The sequence below is a fragment of the Grus americana genome, chromosome 8, assembly GCF_028858705.1.
Source record: "Grus americana isolate bGruAme1 chromosome 8, bGruAme1.mat, whole genome shotgun sequence".
NCBI lineage: Eukaryota > Metazoa > Chordata > Aves > Gruiformes > Gruidae > Grus > Grus americana.
Window position 1 is genome coordinate 7542740 of NC_072859.1, and position 25950 is coordinate 7568689.

The window sequence follows — 25950 nt, forward strand, 5'->3', positions numbered from 1 at the left end:
GAGAAAACTGGTGCAGACTCTTTGCCAGCGCTGTGAAATACGTGTCTCTCTTCTGCAGCTTCCGTGGCACATTCAAGCTGCATCTCCTGAAGTGATGGAGAGCTGCTGCTGGGAGCTGAGAAACTTTTTGGCATGTGATAAATTCCCCTCTCCCATTCCCCACATCCCAAAATTACGCTTTGAGGGTAATTCAGAAATTTTTTTTTAATTTTTTTTTTAATTTGGGTTGCATTCAGCAAATAATTTGGACTCTTCCATCCCAGAAGGATGGGAAGTTACTGGTTTTTAAAGCTGTTTGGTTTTAAAATGACCCAAATTTTGATTACAAAAAAAAGAAAGAAAGAAAGAAAAAAAGGAGGGGGAAAGCGATGAGATGAAATGGGAGGAGGAGATTTCATTTTTTGATTCAGGAAACATTTTTGATTGATCTGAATTTGGGTTGCGATGCAAGTTGGTGGGTAGGAGGGTTCTGGGGGAAGCGCCACTGCCCTGAGCATCCGATGCTTCTGCCGTTGGTCATGGCCTTGGCTGGGTCTCCAGTAGGTCTTGTTGGCTATGGTTGGAGTTGGCCTCTGGGTCTAAATGGACCATTGCTCTGAACTGATGTGACTTGCTTCCATCTCTGTGGGACTACGTATCTTAACACAATTTTGTGCGCTTTATGGGCTAAAGGAACGCTTCTCCACCTTTCAAAGCACCTCTCACAAAATTGTTTAAGTGCTTTGTTTCCAAACAACCCTGAGGAACGCTCCCGTGTTGGGAGAGGAGGTGGGTTTGTGAGGGTCCAGGGTGGCTTTGCACTGCTTTATGGGTACAAGCCTCTCTCTTGATTTGTTGCTGGGATTTTTGGTTTGGTTTATGGCTTTAGACTGTGAAAATTGGTGACAGAAACGGCCCATCAGTTTCCCAGTGTTCCTCCTTTTTCTGGGAAATAAATAAATAAGTAGGTGCACAAAAAGCCATTTTGCCAGCTGAAATTTTCCATGCCTCATCTCACGGCAGCCTGTTTTGGAAAATCTGAGCAAAAATCTGTTCATCCATTTGTAAGTTTTGGAAAGGTTGGAGCGAGCAGGGGAACTTTTATATCAATTGTAAGAGAAAAAAAATCCCAACTTCTCTTAATTCCCGCTTCCTGGAAAGGTGTGTGTCTGTGTATTTGGAAATTCCAGCTTCCATTTACGTTGGAAATAGGTATTTGTGTTTTGATGTTGATTTTCTCAATGGCTTTATGTAAACATGGTGAACATATCCAACCCAGGTTTAAAACTCCCTGGGATTACTTAACATTGAAGTGGTACCGAGATCGTTGATACCCGTTTAGCGTGGACACCGTAGGCTTTGCCGAGAAGACGTTTACGTTGCTGTCTGTCACATGGACCCTTGAATGGGCGGTGCGAAGACCCAGCCGGAGGTGCTTCAGCATCCTCCGCAACGCTCTGAGAGTTCATGTATTCCTTCCGGACGTAGGGTCTTGAACGTGACTTTGTGTTTAAAGAGAAGATCCAAGTCACTGGGTTCTCCTTTGTGTCTGGGGTTTGCTTTTGCAGAAGAAAGGAGGCTGCAGATATACTTGCGTAGGAAAAAACCCCAAGAATTTAGGAAGGTGCATGAGGTCTGGGGGCTTCTCTGCACAAAGAAAGTTTGGGGAGAGCAGCTCAAACCCATGCCATCATGGATCAGCCGAAGCAGCAAACCCCAGCTCTGCTGAGTTGGTTGTGACTACACGTATGAGTACGAGGAGGATGCAGCCAGCCAGCCAGCCGCGAGCCACCTCATGTGTAACCGTCCTCAAATATGAGGCAGATGGGAATATTTTTGTACCGGGTTCAGTGCTGTTGATCTTCGGCATTCACAAACGTAGACTCAGGCTCCAGGGAATATTGAGATCGGCTTAAAATAAGGTGATTAGTTACTGGTTTTGTTAGCAGGGGCTTTTGCTGGCATCACGTCTGTATCTCTGTTTGCTGGTTGTTGTTTTAGACCCAGAGGTGTAAAAACATATGTTTAAAGAAAACCGGTGAGCTCGCGTGAGTCCTGAAGCTGGGGCTCCGCAAGCCCAAGCGAATGTTACAGATGGTGGTTAGATTGCAGAAGGTAGGAAGAGGGCTGGTGGTCAACGTGCATTTCAAAGCCTGGCTGTGCGCTGCGTGGGTCTGTGCAGGAGTTTTGGGGTTCCCAAGGAGGAGCTGCTGTACCTTCGTTGTCCGTACGGCAGGGGCACCCGCCGGGCCAGGAAAGGATTTGGGCTAGATCTTGCTCATCCGATGCGCAGGCAAGATGTCCGTGTTTCGGTGGCAGATGAGTGCCTTGGTGGGGAAGGAGGCATCTCGCCCCGCTTGTGCCCGTGCAAGGACAGTGAGAGCAGCCAGCAGCGCTCCACCAGCGGCATTGCCGCTCTGGGCATCTCTGGTTTCCCCACGGGAAGGTCACACTGTAGGCCAGCTCGCAGGCTGGCAGAGGAATCATCCACCGCTCTTGAAACTCTGTTTTTGGGTAGATTGTTCCCCCCCCCAGTACATCTTAGGCACAGTGGAGGCAGGAAAGAAAACCCTTCTGAAAATCACAACCTAATTACTCCCATCTGCTCCGGCACTGCTTCCCATTTCTGCCTGCCAGGATGCTTGTCTCCGATGCTAAGTAGCACATTATTTTCGATAAGTTGCAATCATTTACTTGAAATCTCCTTCTCCTTTAAAATGTCCCCCTGGAAAGACAATTCAGCAAGTTGGGAATGGGCAGAAAGAACCACGAGAAAACCCATCAAGAAGCCCAGCTCAGGCGGGAGGGCAGCGCTCCTCCTGTACTCATTAAACCCACGCAGCAGGTTTCTTCTCAGGGTGGGTTAGTTTGAATGTCCAGCCGCTGGGACCAGCCCTTGGCTGGTGGTATCAGCAAACAGCTGGAGAGGAGCTGCCGGCTCATGTAGTTGGAGGGGATCTTAACCAGCCGGTCACAGCAAATTTCTGCATTGACCACCGAAGGCAGTGGAGAGTCGAGGAACGCTGATCCCGTGCAGCAAAGCTCTCGCGGGCGACCACGCCGACTCTGGGGACCTCTTCTTTCGTCATCACAACCTGGCTTGGCTTCATGTCGTTCACTGTATCTTCTTCCAAGACACCCTGATTGCATCCCTGGAGAGGCTTTTCCCACTGTTCCACCTTGCCTTAACTTCCGCTGGTGTCTTCTGCTTGGCCATAGCTTCCTCCAGGGTCTTCTGCTTGGTCTTCAACTTCTACCCCAGAAGTCCTGGCTGGTACCTAACTCTGGATGAGCACGTGCAGTGGCACCCAAGGGGAGACGCGAGGATGAGAAAGGGTGGGGAATGCTGTACCACCAGAGTCTACATCCCCTTGGGAACGGATATATCCCATGCCGGGAGTCTGGCTGCGACTGGCCCCTGCTTCCCACATCTCCTCAGCTTGGGGACACTGACCACATTAGGATAAATTACCCTTTCTAGGAGACAGGAAGAGCTTGGAGGCTTGAACATCCTTTTCTGCTGTCACTGCTGAGCCTCAGTCTCCTGCTAAGCTGCTGCCATCACCCGCAGCATGTTTGATTGCCTTCCTGATGTTGTGCTGCCCGTGTTGGCTGCACACCTCTGATCTGGAGGGTTTGGAAGGGATGGAGAGCAAAGAGTTGCAAAGCTGAAGCATTTTGAGGTGGCCTTGAAGAAGAAAGGTGGCTGTGTGCTTGGCTCCTGCGCTGAGCTGGCTCCTCAGGTCCCTTTGGAAAAATGCTCCCGGGAAAATGATGTAAATAAGGGAGGGGATGGTGGTGGGGAGGACCAGGAGGAGCCTGGGACCCTCCTTTGTGGATTTCTTAGGTGTCTTCACAGATTCTCCGAGGCCAGTCCCGCCACCGAGCCAGCCCAGGACTCAGACAGTGTCCTCTGCAGACCGGTGGCTGTGTGATACCTCCTCGCTCAGGAGGAAAAAGGAGCGAGCATGTGAGCTGGGAGCCATTTCCCAGCTGCTGGAACGGGTCTCCGTGACCCTGGTGACGTCCATGACCGGACCGCAGGCTGGTGGCTCAGCGGTCCCCAGCTGCTCCCGCTGCTGGCGTCAGTGACGGTGACCCTGCCACGGCTGCGAGCCGTGGGGCGGCCGCGCTCCTCTGTTCCCCTCCGCGGTCAGCCAGGCAGCGTTTCGCAGCGGTGACAAGGCGCGTGGCTTGGTTTGGCTTTTAAAGCACATCCGTATATATGTATGTATATTTGCATGTGTGCGTATTCATATTTATATTTATATTTAAAAATACATTTTGAGGCAGTGGGGGACCTCGGCGAGGGCCGAGCACCCTCTAGCGGCATTTGCCGCGGCTCCGGGGGCTGCCGAGCCAGCAGGAAAGCGGCCAAGGACAGAAAGTCTTGCATGAATTTTCCTCCCCCCGGTTGCCAGTCGCTATCTTTCTTTTTGTTCTCCCTTTTTTTTTTTTTTTCCCTTTTCTTTTTTTTTCCCCTCTCTCTTTAATCAGGAGCAGCAAATGGCAGGTCCTGGGGATGCCAGGGCACGGGTGGGAGCATCCCTGATCCCTGCAGCCCCTCGGCTCTGGCTTGCTGCTGGATCACCGAGGATCATTCTGCTTAATTTATATTTTATTTTAATTTGGTGGGAAAGCCGGCAGCCTGGGGAGAACGGGGGCCTTTCACGATCGGCCGCCCAGGCACTGCGGGTCGGGTGCTGCCTGTACTGGCTCACCCCGAGCCCCCCCATCCGGCGGAGTGGGGGCCATATCCCATCACGGGGGGGGGGGGGGGGATTTTTGGAGGGTCGGAGCCACTGAGGAGCCCGGCACCCCGGGCGTCCTGGCAGGAGGTGCCTTGGAGCCGGGGACAGCACCGGGAACATAAAAAAGAGCTTTTAAATAATCATTTTGTCTTCTCCTTGGCTGAGCGCAGCCTTCCAGGGCTAAGTAGGCAGCATCAGTTCTGCTTAGACACGTTGGCCTTCCCGTTTCTTTACTCCCTAGCCTTATTCCGAGCCAAGCCCAGGCTGTCTCTGCACGGTCCCCGGCTGGGCTCGGGTCTCTGCTGCGGGGACACGTGTCCATCCGTAGGATGCTCGGGATGCACGCACCCAGCGGGTGCTGCTCCGTGCGTGTTGCACGGTAATAAAGCTCGGGGGTTATACAGCGCTTTTTCATCGGGAAGCAGCTTTCTAAACATCAACTAATTAATCACTCGTGCCTACCTGTCAGGTCAATGATTCCTGAGATTTTTAATCTAAAAATATTTCCCTTTTGAAATCCAGATGCGCCTGTTTTGGCAACTCTGCTTTTGATTTGTTTATTTGGGGTTTTTAAATTTATTTATTTTTTTTAACCTGTGTTGCTTTCCATTTGTATTTGGGCTTTTGATGTCCTTTAATGTAGTGATTTCCCCCGCCCCCCCAGAAGAACAGGAATTTATTCTCTTCTTTTTTTTTTCATAGCAAGTTTGCCTCTTGCCCATAGCCTGTCACCTCCCCACTTTCCTCTTTTTTAAGGATTTTGGCTACCTTTACCTCTTGTTTCAGTTTATGGACTGCAGACCCCAAACCATTTTCTTGATGAAGTCTGACCTCTCCCCTCGGATTTATTCATCGGCAAAGCGCGCGGCTGGGTGCCGGCGGTGCCGCGGAAAGCCTCCGTGGTGGAAGGGGATGCCGGACCTGTCTCCTCGGGGCTCGGCAACTGGCACCCAGCTCCAAATTTGGCACCGTGCCCCCATCCCTCCGTATAGAAATGATCCTCCCTAGCATGGAATTATTTGTTATTAGCTCATCTTTTTGGCAAATTTACTGTTGTTGGGCTTTTTTCTCTCTTTTCTTTCCCCCTGACCTTCCCACCTTTGTTGACAGCAAATGTTTTAATCCCAGAAAAGCCAGTAAATGCTACAGTCCTGAAAAGAATGATTTCAGTAGAGTTTGAGACTTTAAAAAAGGCTCTTTTAATGTTAGCCAAACCTCTCAACAGGGTCTTTTACTTCAGTTTTATACTGATAATAGCTATATCCTTCTTTAACTTATTTCAGAGTGAGGAAGAACATACTTTGTGGGGTTTTTAGCTGCTCTGGTTTTACTTCTTGCCAACTGATTTTAGATTTCTTCTTATTTTTAAATGATGGGGAAAACTACTCGCTCTTGTTTCTGCTACAGATTCGGGGGGTTAAGTTCATCTCGGGTGTAAACGGGCACAGCTTTATTAAAATCCACGCAACATTACCCAGCTCTGGATGTACACGAGTGTGTGCTCGGGGGGCGCGCGTGTGTTTACAAAGAGCTTTTTGCTCCTCTGCCAGACGAGATGGGGAAATACGAGTCGTTTCTCTTAGGAAATGCCTTCTTTGTTCACTCATCGAGGATTTATTTTATTTGTTTTGCAGCTGCGCACATCTGTGTCTGTGCGTGTGCGCGCGGAAATCTTGGGTTACGCTGTTGTGTTCAAACACGGACCGTGGGGGGGACCCACGGGGGGGCACACAGGGCACCTCCATCCCTCAGACCTGGGATGTGTCCCCTTTGCCAAGCCGGCCCGGAGCGGTCGGGATGCTCCCATGTGGTTTTTCCAGGAAAGCCCTCGCAGGAGGATGAATTTTAGTCGAAGCAATACTTGAGGAGTGGAGTACATCAAAGGGAGGAAGATTGTCTCCTTGGCAAGTCGCTCTGCGAGGGTTGATTTATTGTTGCCCCTTTTCTTAGCATGCTTTAGACTTCACTGGAACAACCAGATTCTAAAAAAAAACCGGTGTTTTCCAAAGAATAAAATTTATTTTGTACTTCTTTTACTTGTTTTTCCACTGGGTGGCTAAAAGTGTGGCCTTGCAAGCCCTCTCTGTCTGTATTTAAAGATGGGGAAACTGAGGCACGGTCAGCCCTGGACTCTGTGCTACTTCCTCTGCCATCTGGGGTCGCTGGCTGATACAGACGATGCAGGATCAGGCCATAAACATGTTCGGTGACCCGAGAGACCCTGGGTGAGCCGAGGTCTGGGCTAGAGACTCCTATGGCTGCTGGCAGCAAGAACGGGTGCATTTCTTGGGTTTTTGATTGGCGCTGCTAGCAGTTTCGCTGCGTACTTGAACACAAAGTGTGGCTTTCTGGGTCACCCCTTCAGTGAGCTATCTGCCGGTTCTGCCATACTTCTTCCCTGCGGGAGGGAGGGGAAGAGGCCGGGAGGGAGCCGGGAGCTGGAGACCCCCCCGCCCCGTCGCCGGTGCTGGGCTGGAGAGCCGAGGCACTGTGCTCGCACCCCGAGCACCGGGATGCAGCCTGCCCAGTGGGGTCCCCTTGGGAAGGGAAGAAAAAGCCTTGTTGTGATGGGGACTGAGCCTTGCCAGTCCAATCTGGGATGAGCATCCCCTTTTGGATGAGCATCCCCTTTCCCGAGTTAAGCCCCGGGCATGACTGAAGCTTTCCTCCCCATTTTGTGTCTCCTGCAGTGCTGAGCATCCGGGGAGCGCAGGAAGAGGAGCCCACGGACCCCCAGCTGATGCGGTTAGACAACATGCTCCTGGCCGAGGGGGTAGCGGGCCCCGAAAAAGGAGGCGGCTCAGCCGCCGCAGCCGCCGCCGCCGCCGCATCGGGAGGAGCCGGCTCCGACAATTCGGTGGAGCATTCCGACTACAGAGCCAAACTCTCCCAGATCCGGCAGATCTACCACACGGAGCTGGAGAAGTACGAGCAGGTAACAGGCCCCTTCGCGACGGAGGATGGGTGGTGCTCGTGGGATGGCGGGAGCAGAAGCCAGAGCGGCTGGGAGAGCCGCCGTCCGGTGCCGGCACCGCGGCGCGGATGTGCACAGCCTGGATCGCTACTGACATCTATTGTTAGGAGCGTGCGGGCAAATGCAAGCTGTTGCTGGGTATTGGAGTGAAAACGTGCTTTTGTAGGGTTGGGAGGGTTGGTTTTGTGTGCTGGGATGTGCCACGAGAATAGGCTCGGCATGGGTTGTCCCTTTGATTTTTGCTTTTCACTCATCCTCTAATATCTTGCCAAAAAATTGGCCCTATGAAGGGGGAGTCCTCTTCGAGGTGCAGGCAGTTTTCCAAGCAAGGCTGGAATCAAAATCTTCCTTGAATATTTTTTCTGCTTGAAAAGTTCTTTTTCCAGAAAAAAAAAAAATGGCTTTTTTCTTGAGGAAAATGATTCTCAAACAAAAAAGAAAGAAGAAGAAAAACTATTTGGGTCATGAATGCAGCTATTGGTAAAGCTGACAACTGCATGAAAAGCTTCGCAGGCCAACGCTCAAAACCAGTTTCCTTCAATCGCTTCCGGATATTTTGCAGACTTCTCTTCCCCGCCGCGCGGCTTGCCCTTGCAATGAACGTGGTTTCTGCCCCGAGGTTGTGGTTTATGGAGCGCAAGCAAGAAAGCGTTCCTCTTTTTTTGGGTGCAGGATGGAGTCCGCGGTAGGGGGCCAGGCGGGGTTTCAGGTCTCTGATTTAATGCCGATGTGACGGGGCTGTGAGCCAGCCCGGCCCCCGTTTTACCCGGCTAACTGGTTGTGTGGTGGGGCTGGGGGATGTTCAGGTGCCACGTTGGCCAAGCTGAGGCTGCTGGGCGGCATCTTCAGACCTGCACCCGGAGGTGGTGTGAAGCTACCTTAGATGCATGCTCCTGGGTTGGAGCTGGAGTCAGGGTGGCCAGGCAGGGCTCTGGTGTTGGAGAAGCTGAGCGTGGTCACGCCATGAAAGGCATTTTGGCAGAGCACTGGGGGAGGAGCGGTGGCAGGGCGCAGCAAGGCCAGATTGGAAGGATGGCCTTTGGTGGCTGTCCTCAGCCGTCCCTGTCACTCCCTCGAGGCATGGATGCGGGGTGGTGTGGCATGAGAGACACCATGTCCTCTGCCACCCAAGCCCAAGGAGAGACCCATGAAAGACAGAGCCAACACGGACCCTTCTCCAAGGGCACAGCCAGGGACAGGCTTCAGGAAAGGACCTTCTGTTCCGTCTTCCCCTTGGACAGGGGTTTTGTTTGTTTTTCTGGTTTTGTTTCTGCATCATTTTTGCTCCCCAAAGGAACAGCCAGGTGAGAGCAGCCTTTACCCCAGCCCTGCGGGGTGAGATGGGTCGCCACATCTTTCCTTCTCACAACCCACTGACGGGGTTGGTTTTGCCACCGAGTTGCTTTGCAAATGGCTGTGCCGAGCCACATCTCCGGTGTCATCGCCCGCAGCCCTGCAAAACCGGGGCTGGGGGTCTCTGCCTCTCTCCAGTCCCCTTCTTGGTGGCTGGGGGAGCTCAGCGCCTGGCTTCTCACGGCGTCTGGCTGCTGCTGTGACAGCACGGCGCTCGCTGGCAATTTTGCCTTTAATGCTCTTTATTTCACGCCAAGAGGAGATGAGATGAAATTGCTCAGGCGTCTGGGAGCAGAGGCGCCCGGCTGAGAGCTCTCGTAGCCAGCGCTCACCCTGGGAGACAGGAGCTGTCAGCTGAAGCTGGTGATGGGCAATTGGAGGGGCTCTGCTGTCCTTGGGGACATCTCCCTGTTGGGTCTGAGCCCGTGGGTGGGGATTCGGCACCTCCTGGACCAGTCATGGGCAGGTCCTGGGGACAAGGATTAGAGGGGGAGAAATTGCTGGAGGAGTTTGGAACGATGGGATGGGAGATAGTAAGTCAAGCCCACGTTGTCAGTCCACAAAATCAGTGTTTCTTTCACCTGCGAGCCACTTTTTCCCCATCGTGGGGTGGCAGCTGGGGATGCTGTCCCCAGAGCAGCTGCCTGTGTCCCAGGAGCACCGAAGGCTTCTTGAGCCATCAGAAGCTGCTCTCAGCCTGGTTTTTGGAGCTTGGATCCCAGACTGGTTCTGGGAATTGGAGGATCCCGTCGTGCCCATGAGGCGCTCATGGAGATGGAAGAGAGAGCGATGAAGTGGCCTTCACCCGGCCTCAAAATGCCTCCCTTCTCCCCCCAAATCCTCGTGCCACCCTGTCCTCACAGCGTGGCATGGGGACAGCAGGAGCAGCCAGGCAGTGCTGTGCCAGCAGCAAACTAATTGGGATTATTACCTGCTTGCCCTTACTTGTCAGGGCTCCTGCCTCACTCAGGCTTTAATTACGATCGTTATTTACTTCTTATCTGAGCTGCTAAGAGTGCGGAGCAGGGCCGTGTCTCTCTGGAAGCTGCTCCTGTGGAGCACGAGGGGCTCTGCAGGACACGTGGTGCTGGGGTCCAGCTGGGGCAGCGGGAGGGAGACAGAGGGTCAAAAGGTTCATGGTCCTCCTCAGATATGTCTATAGCTCCTCCAGTCCCATCCAGAAAAACAGCGGCTGGGACTTGTTCATGCTTTACATGAGTCCTCGGGCTTCACCTGCCCCGGCTCCACCCATGATCCCTGAGAGCAAAGAAATTGGCTCCTGCACTTCTCAGCGTGATTGTTGGGAGTCTCTCATGCCCTCTGCTTGGCAGACGAGAGAAATTTCTCTCTCCCCCAAGAGCCAGCACGCTCTTGCTCTGAGTCTGCCCTAAAAAGCCCCAGCCATCGAGGCCTCCCCTTGCATCTCCTTCCTTAGCAGCGTTGCCTCTGTACTGTCCTTGACGCCGTCGAATGACCTTCCGATCCTGGGGTTTCTTTTGCTTTTCTTGCCATCCCAGGCATGCAACGAATTCACCACCCACGTGATGAACCTGCTGCGTGAGCAGAGCCGGACCCGACCTATCTCGCCGAAGGAGATAGAGCGGATGGTGAGCATCATCCACCGCAAGTTCAGCTCCATCCAAATGCAGTTGAAGCAAAGCACATGTGAAGCCGTCATGATCTTGCGCTCCCGATTTCTGGATGCACGGTAAGTTCACTCTCCCAAACCTTTCTCCTCACCCACCGTGCAGTATTGTTCAGGCCTGGGAGAGGCGGTTGGAGGTTCTGGAGTGAGCCCAGGTCCATCAGAAGGGCAGTGTCCCTTGGTCTTGAGCTGCAGGGGCTGTTTGCCTTCCTTCCCTTTAGCTGTCTGTGGCTCAGCAAGGGAGGGGACAGCAGTTCCAGCCATCCAGCCTCTCTCTTGGGGAGGCTCCCAGCTGTACCTTGAGAATTGCACATTGCTGGCTTCGCTGTGGCAGAAGAAAATTCTGTGGCATATTCCAACAAACCTCTGTGATGAAAATGTGCACTTCAGCTGGGGATGAAATCTAATCCTCCAGCCTGTCCTGTCCCCTCTAGGTTCCCATTCTTTTCCTTCTGTTTCCATTGTCCCAGATTTTCAACGTGCTGTAGAATTACTTCACTCCCCGAGCTGGTTACGTGCAGGCTCTGACTCGGGATGGGGAGGAGAGGCGGCTGCACTGGGGGCACGAGGGAGGAGGTAGCAGACGGTGCCCAGCTGTAAATGGAACAGGCTTCCCCAGGAATATATCCATCGCTGCTTTCTCAGCACGGAGCTTTGCAGAGAACAGCAGTCATGTCTTTGGCCAGGGCAGCCAGGTGTCGGGAGTCACCTTCCCAGGTGGAGGAGCTGGCTGCCAGTTTTAAGAATCTTCTGTGAGCAAGAGGATGCGGTGATAATTTGAAGAGACTTAACTTGCTTTGGAAGGTGCTGAGAGAGGAGTCTCAGCAAGGTGCAGATGAGAACCTTCCCGGCCATGAATCTATTGCAGTCCACGCTCCCAGGAGCAGGGGAAGGAGGGAGGGAAGTGGGGAAAGTCAGAGTATCTAAAATTGCATTCCCATTTCTGGATCCCTGGCACTGATTCCTTTTCCTTTTCGTTCTGTTTTCCCCTCTTTCTTCATGTTAAGGCGGAAGAGACGAAACTTCAACAAGCAGGCTACGGAAATCCTGAACGAGTATTTCTATTCCCATCTCAGCAACCCTTACCCCAGTGAGGAAGCCAAAGAAGAGCTAGCCAAGAAATGCGGCATCACAGTCTCACAGGTGAGAGAGCCCAGAAATACAGCAAAGACAACTGCTGCTAACGGGAAACCTTGGTGTGGTGAAGGCCACTCCGGACCTCAGTCAAGTCAGTCATGTCCCAGTGTTGAGCATTTAATTACTAAATGAGTTTAGCACAAGTTAGTGTAAGTGCATGGTAGAGCAGACGGCAGACTTGCAGATGGAAGGCACGGATGGAAAAGGAGAGTTTGGGAGAGGATTTGGAAGGGATGAAGATTTCACGGAGTGATGACTGTGAGTGCAGCCACGGTGTTAACAGCACAGAAATGATGTGGCGTGACCCACAGAGGCAAAGTCTTCTCCTCAGGGAATTAGTGCTGAGCTGGCTTGCGAGAAGAGCTCGTTTGTGCTGAAAGTCCATTCTTCAAGCCAAGGGATTCGAAGGCAGTAGGAAGAGTTGCGCAGATTTCGCTCGATAAGGTAGAACGGACGAGGTCCTGGTGGGAAGGGTTTGGTTCAGACGGGCTAATGGTTATAGTTTGCGCTCAGGGAGGGTGGGCTTTCTCAGGGTCGTTTCTCTCTGTCATTACTCTTGCGCTGCGGAACATGACATCTCCCCGACTTGCTTATCCCTCAAAGAAAGGTGGTCAATAAAGACAAATTGAATTATTTCCATACGTTCAAGGCAGCCACGTAGGTCCTGGAGTCTGTAGCTTTCACCTGGGAGCTGCTGGGATTTGCGAGGAATGCAGGCAGTCCTTGAAGTGTTCAACCATACATTGCTCGGGCCTGCCCTTCTTTATTTCCTCTCTTCTTGGAGCAAGCTGCGTGATTGAAAGCCAATCTATGTGGCCTCTGGTAGTCTCGTCCTCGTGTGAGCTTAGCGCTCCCTCTAGGCTCCCTTTGCCTTCCCCATCTTGGGCCGCTTCCCAGCCCCAGGCACATGCCTGTTCGTCGCTTGAGTAAACTGAAGACAGCGGTAGCATCTGGTGTCCTTGTGAGAGCGTGTCTGCCTTCAGCAGGAGCAACAGCATCCAAGGGTAGGTGTCGTCACCGTGTTGAATGCCTGCTGAGCGACTCCGATTGCATCCCCTGGGTGGGAAGACCCAAACGTTAATTCTGCCCAGTCACCTACGAGAGACAGCACATATTGGTTTAAGTGAAACTACAGCTGTCCTGATGCTTCCCCTCTCACTTCTAATTCATCTGTTCGCACTTACAACTTCTCCCTCACAAAGAGAAAATGCCCAGGAGAAATGCCGCGCTTTGGATATTTTTTGACCGTGCTGTATCAAGGCTGCGTTGTGCCTGTCTCCAGGATCTCCCTCGCTTCTTCGTCCAAAGAAGGCAGAAACAAATACAGATCCAAGTCTCTATTTTTGCTGAGGCTAAGTGGGAACACGGGACAGCATGAGTCTACTGTGCAAGTCATGAGCAGAGCTCATCTGAACTCAAAGGCTGGCTGGGGTAGGCAGGTTCTTTGCTTCACAAGTTTTAAGTTGAAGATGGGTTGTGGTGACTGTTTATCCCGACTTCCTTCCCTGTGGCCCTCAGAGTTCACCAACGGGCTCCAGCATTTGAAGATTTGTGGAAAGATAGCCAAGTGGGAAGATCACAAAGGAGCACGTTGTCAGTAAGGAGAAAGCTGGCCCAAGAAGTGGAATGGAGCTCCTCGCAAACAGCGCCTGCTCCCCGTGCCATCGAAATACTCTTTCCCAGATCTGGGTTGGGTGCTGGTCTGAGTTACCATCTTCTGCCTCCCAGGAGTCTCTGCAGGTTGTATTTTCTTTTTCCTGCTCTGCAGCAGTGTAGGATTGGATACGTGCAGTTCAGTAGCAGGTAAATTGGTGGATGAAGCCACTTCTGTGCAGAAGGTGCTGAGTGGTCTAGGAGCACTGCAGATAGAAAGCGTCACAGGAATAAAAGCATATGGGTTTCAGTTATCAACACCCAAGCCAAAACAATTTCCCTAATGATGAGGAAAAAATGATGAGCTTCTGAGGATGAACATCCAGTATTGTCTGCTGTGTCTCAGTGCTTAGGCAGTCCATCTGGAAGGGGGAGCATGGATGTACTTGCTCACCAGCAAGCGAAGGGGGAATGTCCTTGGAGTCCCACCAAAGAGGTTGATCTGCTAGCTCAAGATTGCAGCTCCAAGCAATCCTAGGAGTGTCGGAGCTCCTGTGGGCGAGTCACAGTGTCCTCTGGCATTTGCCCGTCCTCTTCATCCTTGATGAGCTTTCTCATACAAGGTCAGTAACAGCTGGAAGTTGTCTTCTGCTTAGAGACCTGCACGTAGGAAGACATTCCCCCAATCCTCTGTGTTCGGTGTTGTCCAAGAAGAAGCTGAGAGCTGCTTCCCAAACCCTAGGCTGGATATTTCCCATGCCTTCTCTGAAATTGTTTGCTGCAACATAGTGTCCGCAAGTGAATGCTATCATCAGCAGGGTGCTGAGCAGGATTTTGGGAATGCCGAGTTCAGGGTGGTTCGGGAGGTACCCTGACATTTTCCCTGGGAAGCAGTTCTGGCCAGATACCACAGCCTGATTTCACAGACTTCAGAGTTTCCTGCAAGCATTCATACTACTGATGCAAGGACGTCACCCTGACGGTGTGCGAGGACAACCTGCGAGGACCTCTCCTTGGGGCTTTCTGAGGTTCATGCATTGCGCTGCTGCAGGCCCAGGGAAACAGCTTTCGCCAGGACTGCAGTGAGCAGAGCTGCACCGCTTCCTTCTGCCTTCAGATCCCACCCATCATTCTCAGCCACCCCTACGATTTCTTCTTTTTTTTTTTTTTTTTTTCTCTTTTGTGAATAAATCCACTAGCCTCATTCAGCACACTTTTAGCCACAACAGACCCATCGTGGTCTCTGGGCAAACACAATGGAAACATCTCCTTCCCCTTTCCAAAGGACATCCTGGGACCAAAGTTAGGTCTTACGACGAGCCCCATGCTGCCTGTTCAGCCTTGCCCTGAAGCTCCTGGTTATGTAGCGGCTCGTGGTGAACCACGCGATGCTGGATGAAGAGCATCCACTTCTGGCCTTTCGCACCGATTTTGCTCGGGTGGATCAAAAGCAGAGCTTCAGTGATACCAAGGCAGGTTTTGTGCGTCGGCCAGGCCCGAGTAAAGTCGTTGGGTGTTTTTCCTGAAAGCCACACTGGCTTCTCCAAAGGGAGGAGAAGTGGCATCTGGGAATCTGGGCATCTGTCCCTGTCAAAGGGACGCCGAGGAGGAGGCAAACAAAAAGTTCCAAAATGACACATACTCATTTGCAGATTGTGCCATTTCAGGGTCATTTGACTTCCTCAGATTTTTTTAATGCTATCTGATATTTTCATGGGGTGGGTCTAGCAGTTCCGGTGGATCATCCCCTTAGTGGATGTCCCATCCGTAGAGGAACCAGATGCATCCACACGACCCCGGCCCTCCCAAGGGGGTCCCACCACCTTTCCTGGCCTTGGTATGGTACGTGTGGGTAGAAGGTGCTTCCTTCCACGGCTAGCAAAACGGGGGGGTGGAAAAAGAATATGCACTGCTTAACCTGAACTAATCCTCCTTCCTCACCCAGCCGCACTCGCCAGAGCTGAAACGTTAACGTCTTTGTCTTCTCTTAAACTCGCTCTAGGTATCAAACTGGTTTGGAAATAAGAGAATCCGGTACAAGAAGAACATAGGTAAATTTCAAGAGGAAGCCAATATTTATGCTGCCAAAACGGCTGTCACGGCTACCAATGTGTCAGCCCATGGAAGCCAGGCTAACTCACCCTCAACTCCCAATTCAGCTGGTTAGTTTTTGGTTTTTTTTTATTTTGGGTCATTAGTGTTCGGTTTTTTGTTTGTTCCCCCTCCCCTCCCTCTAATCTCTCTCTTGTTTTCTCCTTTTGGTTATTTCGATTTTTATTTTCTGGTTTTGGTTGGTTCACTTTTGTGGTCTTTTAAAAAAAAAAAAAAAAGATGGGTTTGGGGTTTGCTTTGTGGGAGGTATTTTATTTTCTTTGCTTTTTTTTTCTCCCCCTCTTTTTTCTCCTTTTTTTTTTTTTCCCCTTCCCTGTTCTGTTTTTTGTTGGAAAAGTGATGTGATCAGACTGATGGTGCCGCTTTGGGGGTTATATGCATGGATGGTAAACACAAAACCAGAAAAATGATCCAAAAAAAGATTGCTGGGATTGCTTGCACTTCGGAGGGAGAAAAAAAATAATTAAAATCTCATTGCATAATGATTTTATTTCACTGGGGCTGAAAGCATGGGTGGCCCTAATGGATAAACCCCGATATTTCTGGGATGCCCTAACTCATGCCATTTTGGGGGTTGGTTTGGGTTGATTCTTATCCTTTGATTTTCTTTCTGTTGTGGTTACCTTTGATTGCTTACATGACAGTGTCTGGATCACCTGCAAGAGTGTGCCCCGTGTGAAGTTTATTTTCCTTTTGTGTCAGCACGATCCAGGGAAATCCATGGGTCGTTCCCTTCCCTTTCCCCCTTTCCTGCCCATTTGCTGTGGTTTCCATTTGTTTGTTTTGAGGGTCAAAGGCACAGAGCACTTTGCCCAGATTTCAACTCCTCCGCTAGAGAACGATGCTTAGTTCATGCGTGGTACCTGCCACGAGGACGGCTGACCCAAAAATGATCCTGGGCTGGTTGTGCTCCGCTCCCAAAAAGCGATGGAAAATTGGGATTTGTTTAAAAGGAGGGAAAAAAAAAAAAGTGAACTTCATGGGTGCCACATACTTTGTTGTCCATGCAAATATCTATCTGCCTGTTTTCTTTTTAGAGGTGGGAGGGAGAGTGGGAATGTGCCACTCTTGTGCCTTTGAGCTCGGTGTCTGCTCACGGTAGCCTTTCACTGGGGCATGATGGTTGCTGTTATCAGGTGGGCTACTAAGAGGAAGGAAATGATGTGGGAGCAAAGGGGCTGGTGGGCAGCAGGAGAAGCTGGATGTTAAATAGACCATGGTACCCCATGCTGGTTGCTATCAGGATGTGCTTCTGCAGTGAGCGCAGTCCAGCCTGGAACAGGTATCAGAGGAATCACAGCCCAGAAGTACCCCCAGATCTGGAGGATTTGGGTGGAAGGTGGAGAAAGCAGAGCCAGGGGTCAAACAAGGGGAGAAACCAGCAGTGCGGGGGTCTCGCCAATCTCCCAAACCGCCTCCCCAACGGGAGGGGAAAGGCAGTCCCTTACCCACGAGCTAACGTGGCAAGCGGTGCTTGATCGCTCTGCGCTGGGGAGCTCGTCCACACCTCGCAGGGACTCGCGTGAGTGGCTTTCACAGAAGCAAGTGGTAAAAGGCTTATTCGGTTGGGCAGCAGAGAGAAGTCTGTACGCACAACCCCTTAATTTCCAGGGGACGTGTTACTTGCTAGGGGTCTGCCCCAGAGCCATCCAGAGCAGAGGTGCTGCAGGTCAGAAGTGCTGCTGGGAAGCATCTCTCCCACCTCCTCCTCGCCCAGGGCGAGCGAGCTGTGCCGCCTGCTCCGGCTCGGCTGAGGTGCTCAGAAGGCTCAGGTGGACACGGCAGAGTTCTGCAGGGACAGATGGTTTGCAGGAATTTTGTTGGATTCTTTTCTTTTTGTTTGGGGTTTTTTTTTTTTTCCTTCTTTTCCTTCCATTGTTTTAACTGCTGAAGATTTAGCTGCAGTTTTAAAAATGTCATCCTTTCCAAACAGCTCACTCAAAATACCTGGTCAGGTGGAGTCTCTTGACATTAAAACCCCCATTAGAAAAAGCTGGAGGATAGGGAGCAGAATTGCCTGTGTTGAGGGAGATGCCTACTGCCTGCGATGCTGTCCTGCAGTCCACATCAGCTTAGAACGAAGAGACGCAGCTTTCCTTCTTTTCCTCTTTCTTGAACTGCAGTCAGATCCAAAGGTCTGGGATAGCAAGGGAGGAGCTTCAGACTGCTTAAACAGGTTTGGATCTGGCCCACGTGTAGTGGAACAGGCATTTCCCCAGTGCCTGCCCAGTTAAATTGTGCTCTGGTGCGAGGCTGCTTCTTCGCCTTCCCCACAGGCAGTAACACGGCTGTTTCAAAGATAAATTGGCCGGTACCCTGCAGTAAACAGCTAAGATAATCCCTGGGTAACACTACGCTTTCAAGGAAGGACAAACAGTCTTGTTATTAACGCGTAAGACTTGAGCTCCTGGGTCCTCTTTCTGACTCACTTGTCTGCACTCCAGAAACATCGACCTCTTTTCACGTGCCTAATGTGACGGCGGTGCTAAAGCAGCATGTCAATGCAAGGGGAGCTTGTGGGGCCATGGAGATCCTTCAGCTAGAAGCTAAGTGTTTCTAACCTGGCCCAGATCCCACCACCCTCTCTGTACGCTGCAGCAGCGGCAGAGCAGCAGGGTAGCCGCTGTCCTCTCCTTAGAATTCTGACAACTGGAAGGGCCTCAGGATTTTATGTCCATCGGTGGCATCCCTGGTTGAAATCTCCCCATCTGACCCATGTGGATGTAACAGCTCAGTGAAGCATCCCTGCATTGTCACATTGTGGGGCAAAGGTATGTCCTGAGGACATCTGAAGTTGAGTGACCTACCCTGCTTCAGGTTGTCCTGGAGGTGGATAGCAGCAAGAAGCACACGTGTACATGCTAAGTCTGAAATACCTATCTATCTGTGAAAGATTTGGAGGATGGTGTCAAGGGCCATGAGCCATCAGGATGTGCTAAAATTGCCCTGGGAGGAACATCAAAACGGATGAAGAGGTGAAGAACTAAGATGGATGATGCCTCTTCTTTTACACCATGGACTTTTTTTGTTTTCGGATCATTGGCTGAGACTTTGGTGAGGAAGGAGCTTGAACAAAGACTGGCCTTTCTGGGAATTTGTAGGACCTTTTGGTTTAAATGCATTGTAGGGCACGTGGAAAGAAAGAGAGTAGGTGGAGGACAGGTCATGAGAAAGGAGCAACCAGCAGTGTAGTCCCTGGAGGGCCATGATGTTGGAAGAAGAGGTGGAACTGCATGCAATGGGACCTGGGACAGAAGCTAAATTCATTTCTGCTGTGGCTACGCAGACCCATCTGTTCTCCGCATTGATGCCCATGTTACTGGAGATCGGTGAATGGCTACAGTCAGTCAAAGAGATTGGCCACACATTGACAAGGGCAAGGATTGCATCTGTCTAGCCATCTGGCACGTTCAAAGCAGGGTCCCCCATCCTCAGTCACCCAGGCCTGAATGTCAAACACCTTCTCATCCTGAATATGCACAGTTGGGCTTTATCAGCCAGATGTTCAAATAAGCTGAGATGTCTGGCTCATTTGGGCTAACAACTCCCCATCCTCACTTTGATTGCCTGGACAATCTCAGTACAAAAACCACATGGCAAATGAAAGCTATTTTATGTGGACAGACCCTTTTGCCAACCAGAGTCCTCAAGGGCCACACACAGGTGATGACATCCAGTGAAATCTTCTATGCAGAGCAGCCAAAATAGTCCTGAGCTGTTTTTTCCTGCTCACCCTTTTGTTTTGTAACAATCATCTTGCTAAGCTACTGATGGAGGGGATTGCGCTGCCTGGAGATGTACTTCCAGGCACAGGCCTGATTCTGTATCTTCTCTGCCTTCCTCCATTTGTGGCAATCGCTTGTCCAGAGCGTGGCACTGGAGAGGATCCTGCTTCAGCAGAGAGGCTGTTCTGATCATGGTCTCACTGTCTTGAGTGTTGGTTGGCAAGTGAAACAGAACAAATGTCCTGCTGGGTCATCCCAGGCTTTTAGACCTGCTATCAAACTCGGTGGCTTTGTCCAGCTGAGGAGCTACATGGTCCATCAAGTTCTTCCCTCATCTTTCATCATGGTAGAAACACAAGGAAAAGTTACAGGGGGAGGTAAATTCTGTGCTCTCAATCTATGTCGTTGTCTTCGATTTCAACTAGGAGTCTTATGTACCTGACCAAAGTTGACTTCAGTGGTTCAGTGTGCTGGATCTCTGTCTCATTGATGGTAGGTGGTATGAGGCAGCAGATGAGGATGGCTTGATTTCAGCTCCAATGAACTTCATTACCATATTTCTTTATTCTTGATGCAGTTTGAATTGTCAGATACGTTAGAGAAAAGGACTTGTTAGAGGTCCTGGAAAATTTGAGGTGGAAGTGGAGACTGTCAAAACATTAGAGAAGTTGCTGGAGAAGCAGCACTCTGAAGAGCTGGAGAAGTGGTGCAAGAAATACCAGCAGTCAACCTTGTGAGAATTTTTGAAACGGAGGCAAACTTGAAGTGGGTTTTGCTCATCAGACATGTTAGGGGTGGAAGAGATCTCTTTCCAGGCATTGTTTTGATGTAGGCTTTCACCCAGAGGCAAGGTCCGAGTACCATAGCTTGTTTAAACTTCTCCATCGCTCTTTCTGAAGCTGCTGTTGCCCTGATAGGAACGCAACACAAAGGAATAGCGGTGATAGATCTTGGGTTTAATAAGATGTCTGGATGCTGAAGATGAACCACTGTTTCACACTGCTACAAGTCATGAGAAGCGTTGGTTTTTTCTGGTGGTTTTTTGGGGGGTTTTTGTTGTTTGGGGGGTTTTTTTTTTTGTCTACACACAATAACATCAAGGGACTTCCATGCCAAGATAAGAGCCCTGCCCTCCTGGATTCACAAGCTCAAAGACAGTTCTCGAGGAGCCCCAGATCAAATCATGACCACTGAAACCCATTGGTGTCTTCACAGTGGAGCCTTTCAGAGGGACGGATTAGATTTATGTTGGATCCTCCTCTAGTGGAAGGATTTGACTTGTATTCCTGGATCTTATCTCCATGGAGGATACCAGAGTCTTAATTTTCAGAGCTCTTCACATTCCTGCCCCCTCTCCCACCCCCGTGCATCAGCCCCTCTTAGCTGTGTCTCTGAGACTTTGGGCCGTCATAATTTTCATACGTGGCTAGTACGTAGACAGCGGAGTGCTGAAGCAGCAGAGCAGCATCGCAAAGGGCTCTCTGCAATTACGCCTCTGACACAAATGCATCCATACATGCGGCGCCATTGGTATGCGCATATTTATCTTTGCATCCACATCAGCGGCGAGACATATTTACCGTTTAGATATGCACATATATTGTAAAAATACCCTGTGCCAACAGCAGTGTATATCTTGTAAGTGACATCTCCAGCGCTCCTCATGATTTCCAAGACACCGACGCTCTTCAGAACTAGAGTTTGTGGCTGTTTGTTTATTTTTATTTCCTCCCTCCCAGTCTCGATTTTACGGCCAGGTTTGTTAAGTTTCAATAAAATATCAGTTAAGTTTATGGCATTTTTATTTGTTATTATTGTTATAATTTTCTTTCGGTAGGGGAAGGTGGAATGAAATGTTGCTCTGCTGGGGTCAGAGCGGTAGTGGTGTCCTGTCAGGTGCTCAGGGATTCCCGAGTCCTTCCCAGCTCTGCCGCTGATTATTTGTCTGATCTCAAAGGTTTCTGCTCACAGGAAAATATTCTCTGCTGCTTTTGAGCGGTAGCTGCAGAGCCCTTCGGTTCTCAGCCGCTGCGGGAGTACGAAGCCACGTTACTGCCCCGTCCTTTTGTGCTGGTGGTCAAAGCGACCGCTCAGAAAACCCAACAGGAAGCACCTCCGTGTCTGTGAAATGTGCCCATCTTCGTGCTTAAACTTGAGCGGTGTCGGGGTGGGCTGTCCTCAGCCTGCCACCTCATTTCCATAGGTTTTTTGCCTTTAAAACGGCAAGTAACCTGAGAGGTCGGGAAGTGACAGGAGCCCTTTGCCAGCCGAGCAGAGGAGGTGATGGTTACAGCTGCCTTCTGACTAGTCCCGGTTATTTTGTGCAGCGCTGTGGGATTGCTCTCAGGAACAGGTTGGGCAGGGTTGACAGTGAGCACAATGAGCTATTCCTGGCTCTGCTCCTCTCGGGCACCGGTGGGAGGGTCCTGATCCAAGACTTACTGTGCTCGAGATGAGTCTCTTGACTGTCTCGGGCATTGTGTCTAGCAGCGATGTTTCTGCTTTCCTTCAGTTCTGAGAATTGCCAACACCTGAGAAAAGAGCCAGTTGCAGAGAGCTGCAGAGAGCTTAGTGAACGTGAAGTCTCCAGCATAGACCTCCCACCTGCTCCTTCGTCTTTCTTGGAGGTGGCTTCCTTCAGAGGAGCCTTCTTGGTCCACCTCCAGGGTAGAGCTGGGGTCTGTCCAGAGTGTTTCTTCCCTCTCCAGCCAAGGGAGGGGGATCGCCAGGTGTTTCTCAGAGCGTACGCATGAGCCATAGTTGGGCAACTCCACCAGGACTGTGGTTGCCAGTCTTCCAAGTTGGAGGTGGCAGTGGAGATGATGAGAGTGTATTTGCGGTTGGAGCTGAAAGCGTAGCTGACCTGGGCCCCTGAAGTCTCTCCTTTCCAAGGCTAACGTCATGTATATAACCAAACCTTGCACGTTGAGCTGTCTCACACTTAACGCGCTGATCTGCACGATAAGTTCTGAAATAATCCCATAAAACCTTTTTATTTATTTTTAACCCCCTTCCCTCCTCGCCCGCCTTCCAGTTACATGATGGGTTTGTTTCTCCCGTTCAGTAGTTGAGGAGGTGCTCAGATATCTTGAAGCTGGAAGCAGAAAGCCTTGTTTCTGCAAAGGCGGAATTATTCTTTTTCTTTTCATTTATTTTTTTTCCCTGATTCCACCCAGTTGTCCTCACCGTTATCGTTTTTTAGCGTAACGTTGGCGACTGGTGCATGCGATGGGGAATTTGCTTACAGAGCTCGTTCTTCTGGGGCAGCTGGCCCAGGAGGGCTGTGACACCCTTTCGTTCTCTCATGACCCATCACGATGAAAGGCACTTGCCGACGCGATGGGTGCTGGGAGCCTAGCCCAGTTGCCTTCACGTTTTTGCGAGCCTTCGCTCCTGATGCTCTGCAGTTCCCACCAGCGATGGGTTCCCACCAGTGATGGGTCCTGATGTCCTGAAGGCAAACGCCACGCACCGCTCCCTGGCAGAGCTCCCGGTGTGGCTCAGCAGGAGCTCCGGCCGTGGAACTGGATGGTGTCTGGATGTGCTCACCCTGCAGAGAGCAGCCCGGTGCAGAGTCACCCACCCTGATCCGAGCTTCTTGGAAACAGCAGTGGTGTGCACCAAGGCTTCTGCTCTCCATAGCGAGGCTTGTTTGGGTAATGCTGTTCTCCAGTGCAGTCTGCTGGGTGGACACCTCCAACAACCAAGATTTTCAAAGCTGCCTGAAGGATTTTGATGCCCTGAAATGACGGGAAAGGGCTGTCCGGGTCCTGCAGGCTGGCTTTTGTTTGTCTCGGTCAAGAGCATGAAGAGTCCTTCCTCCAGCTGAGGAGCTGTTGAAGAATGTTCTTGGCATTGAGCTGTAACAACATGTGGCTTTGAATAACCTCGAGTGCATCTTTTTTTTTTTTTTTTTTTTTTTTTTTTGCTTGCTCTGTTCTTCATACTACTAACCTGACTGTGTGTTTTGTTTTTGTGGTTGCTTTGCATGTTGTTCCTTCCTCTTGGCTGAGAGTCATGGGGTGGATCTTTTTCCTTTCTGTGATTCAGGTGCCTCACTCTTTCCTTTCCAGGTTCTTCCAGTTCTTTTAACATGTCAAACTCTGGAGATTTGTTCATGAGCGTGCAGTCTCTCAATGGGGATTCTTACCAAGGGGCCCAGGTTGGAGCCAACGTGCAGTCACAGGTAGGGACCCATCCGATGTACTGCCAGTGAATGCATTAGTGTTGGAGGAGCCTTTGATTGTATTGGCACTTCTCCCTCCCGTCTGAAAGAGCAAATCTCAACCAGCACAAACGAACCAACCAACACTCAAAAAAAGGCAAACCAAACCGAAAAAAAACAACCAAACAAAAAAAGCAACAGCAACAACCACCAAAAAAAAAAAATCAATCCAAAAGAAACCAAAACCAAACACCCAACCGAACCAACAACCATGGTCTTGAGGAGACTTGCCCACACTTTGTGAATGCATTTGGCTCTGGCTTGATAGTCGTACTAAGGAGGAGAGGAGGTTTAGGAGAACAGGCATGAACTCAAACGAAAGCAGCTGAGGTTTAGGTTCTGCTTGCTTTATTCTTCCAAGGGAAGGGGCCAGATGTTTGGACTGGTGTCTCGTTTTACAAGGCTTCCACTTACTCATTGATGCCGAACCAGGTGTCTGCTGAGAGGCGAGAAATGCTCAAATACACAGCTAGATTTTTTTTTTTTTTTTTTTTTTTAATTAAAAGCCACCCCTCACCATCTCCCCGCCTCCCCGAAGCACAGGCACTCACACCATCCACGTACACACCAGCAGGAGAGAGCGAGGGAGCTTTGAGCAGCGTTACTGAAACGTCAACCCATGCTTTGGGCAAAAAAGAATTTAAAATAGCCAGGAACTCACTCAGATCTCCCACCTCCCATCCGGTGTCCAGATGTGCCATGAGTCCGCTCTCTGCCGTCTAAGGCTCTGTACTGTGTTGAGAGACGACAGCCACTCTGACACTTCTGCATTGGGCAAGGAGAGCTCTCTAAAGCTGAGGTCGCTCCCCTCGCAGTGCTGGACGCAGAGCAAGCGTGCCGTCCGTGGGCGACAAGACGTGCTCGCCACACGTACTGCTGCTGGGGCTGGGCTGGGGGAGTGGAGGGAGAGGAACGGGGCGCCCGGAGGAGAGCTGCCAGTGCCTTTGCCATGGTAGGTATATTCCTTTCCCGGGCCCTCTGAAATCAAGGCGCTCGGCCGACTCCAAGGATCTCCTTCCACTGCCGTGAGCTTCCCAGTGCCCGGGGCCGAGGGGTGGAAGGGGGCAGGGGTAGGAACGTGGGTCCTTCAGCGCGGTGGTGGAGCCGGCCGCAGCGATGTGCTCCAGGAGATCCCACCCCATCCTGGACCTTGCCGCATTGTTCTCCCTCTCCACTCTTTTTGTCGAAAGACTTGGGACCAAGGAGAGGGTGATGGGGCTGCAGGGGCAGGCGGGGAGGGGTGAGGGAGGCAAGAGCGGTCCTCTGGCTTGGCTCTCACCATGAGACCAACTGCGGTTCTCTTTTACTCTTTTTTAAATGTATACCATTATTATTATTATTATTATTATTATTATTATTATTATTATTTTGTTTGTTTGTTTGTTTATTAGTATTTTTTATTATCACTACTACTACTGCTACTGCTACTACTGGGTTTTGTTTTTATCTTGCCAAAGATGAACCAAAGCGGTTTTGCCCGCTAACCTTTCATTCACTCTAATTTGTGTCTTTGTTGTCGTTGGTCTGTTTAGGTGGATACCCTTCGCCATGTTATCAGCCAGACAGGAGGATACAGTGACGGACTCGCAGCAAGTCAGATGTATAGTCCGCAGGGCATCAGTGTAAGAAAAAAAAAAATAGACTCGGGTTCTTGGGTTTTGGGGTTTTTTCCTTCATTTTTGTTCTCTCACTACCAATTATTTCAAAGCCATAGGGCTCAGAATGCCACTTAGTAGGACTTGTCTTTGCTTTTACGGTCACCTAGTTTATTGCTTCTGTATCGGTCACGCCAACGGCAGAGCTTTGCCCACAAAAAAAGTGGCGACCGGGCAGGCTTTGTGCAGGCAGCTGGCGTCTAGGACTGTCAGAGCCGATCAGCGTTCGCCCGGCACCTGCGGCCACACGCGCTCGGCCGAGAGGAGCTGCTAAACAGGTGACGCCTCGCGTAACCGCAGTGGGGAATGTCACCGCGAACGCCCCGGTCCGGAGGTGGCTCCGCGCGGAGGCCGATGGCACCATCCCGGAGCGACCCGTCTAAAAATAACCCGTCCCTGGCCGGCATCCGAAAGCACGGCGGCAACGGGGTCGGCAGCAATAGCGTCTGCAAATAAAAGGCGAAAAAAAAAAAAACCCAAACCAAAAAAAAACCAACAAAGCCAACCAACGTCAACCCAAGAAAACCTCGCCCAACCGGACTGGGGGAGGATGCGAGGGGGAGGGCGGTCTCCGGAGCATCTTCTCCTTGTTCTTGGGTGCGCTGGCGGGTTCTGACTAGCATGAAAATTCGTAGCGACAAGCTGTGTCGCACAGGGGGAAATCGATCAGACACACACAAGGAGAACCCAGTGTAGATTCGGGACAGCAATCCAACTTCATTTCTCAGATCAATCGTCCACCATCTCAGCGGTGGTGACAGCAAGCTGGGAGAAGAGGGCAGCCTGGAAAAGGAGGCTGTG

General features: G+C 50.9%; 1 protein-coding gene across 6 annotated transcripts in view; it reads left to right on the top strand.

Annotated features, from left to right (window-relative positions):
• PBX1 (PBX homeobox 1) overlaps positions 1-25950 on the top strand; it is a 134007-nt gene that overhangs the window by 97152 nt on the left and 10905 nt on the right. For 5 of the 6 annotated variants that reach the window (XR_008578010.1, XR_008578009.1, XM_054833212.1 and 2 more), the window contains 6 exons: positions 7421-7665; positions 10575-10765; positions 11710-11845; positions 15435-15594; positions 23343-23455; positions 25027-25116. Coding sequence is in view for 4 of the 6 variants with exons in the window: in XM_054833212.1 (XP_054689187.1) it covers positions 7421-7665; positions 10575-10765; positions 11710-11845; positions 15435-15594; positions 23343-23455; positions 25027-25116 (935 nt within the window). In the remaining 2 variants the exon portion in view is untranslated. The remainder of the gene's footprint in view (positions 1-7420; positions 7666-10574; positions 10766-11709; positions 11846-15434; positions 15595-23342; positions 23456-25026; positions 25117-25950) is intronic. The other variant, XM_054833214.1, reaches the window with a different exon arrangement.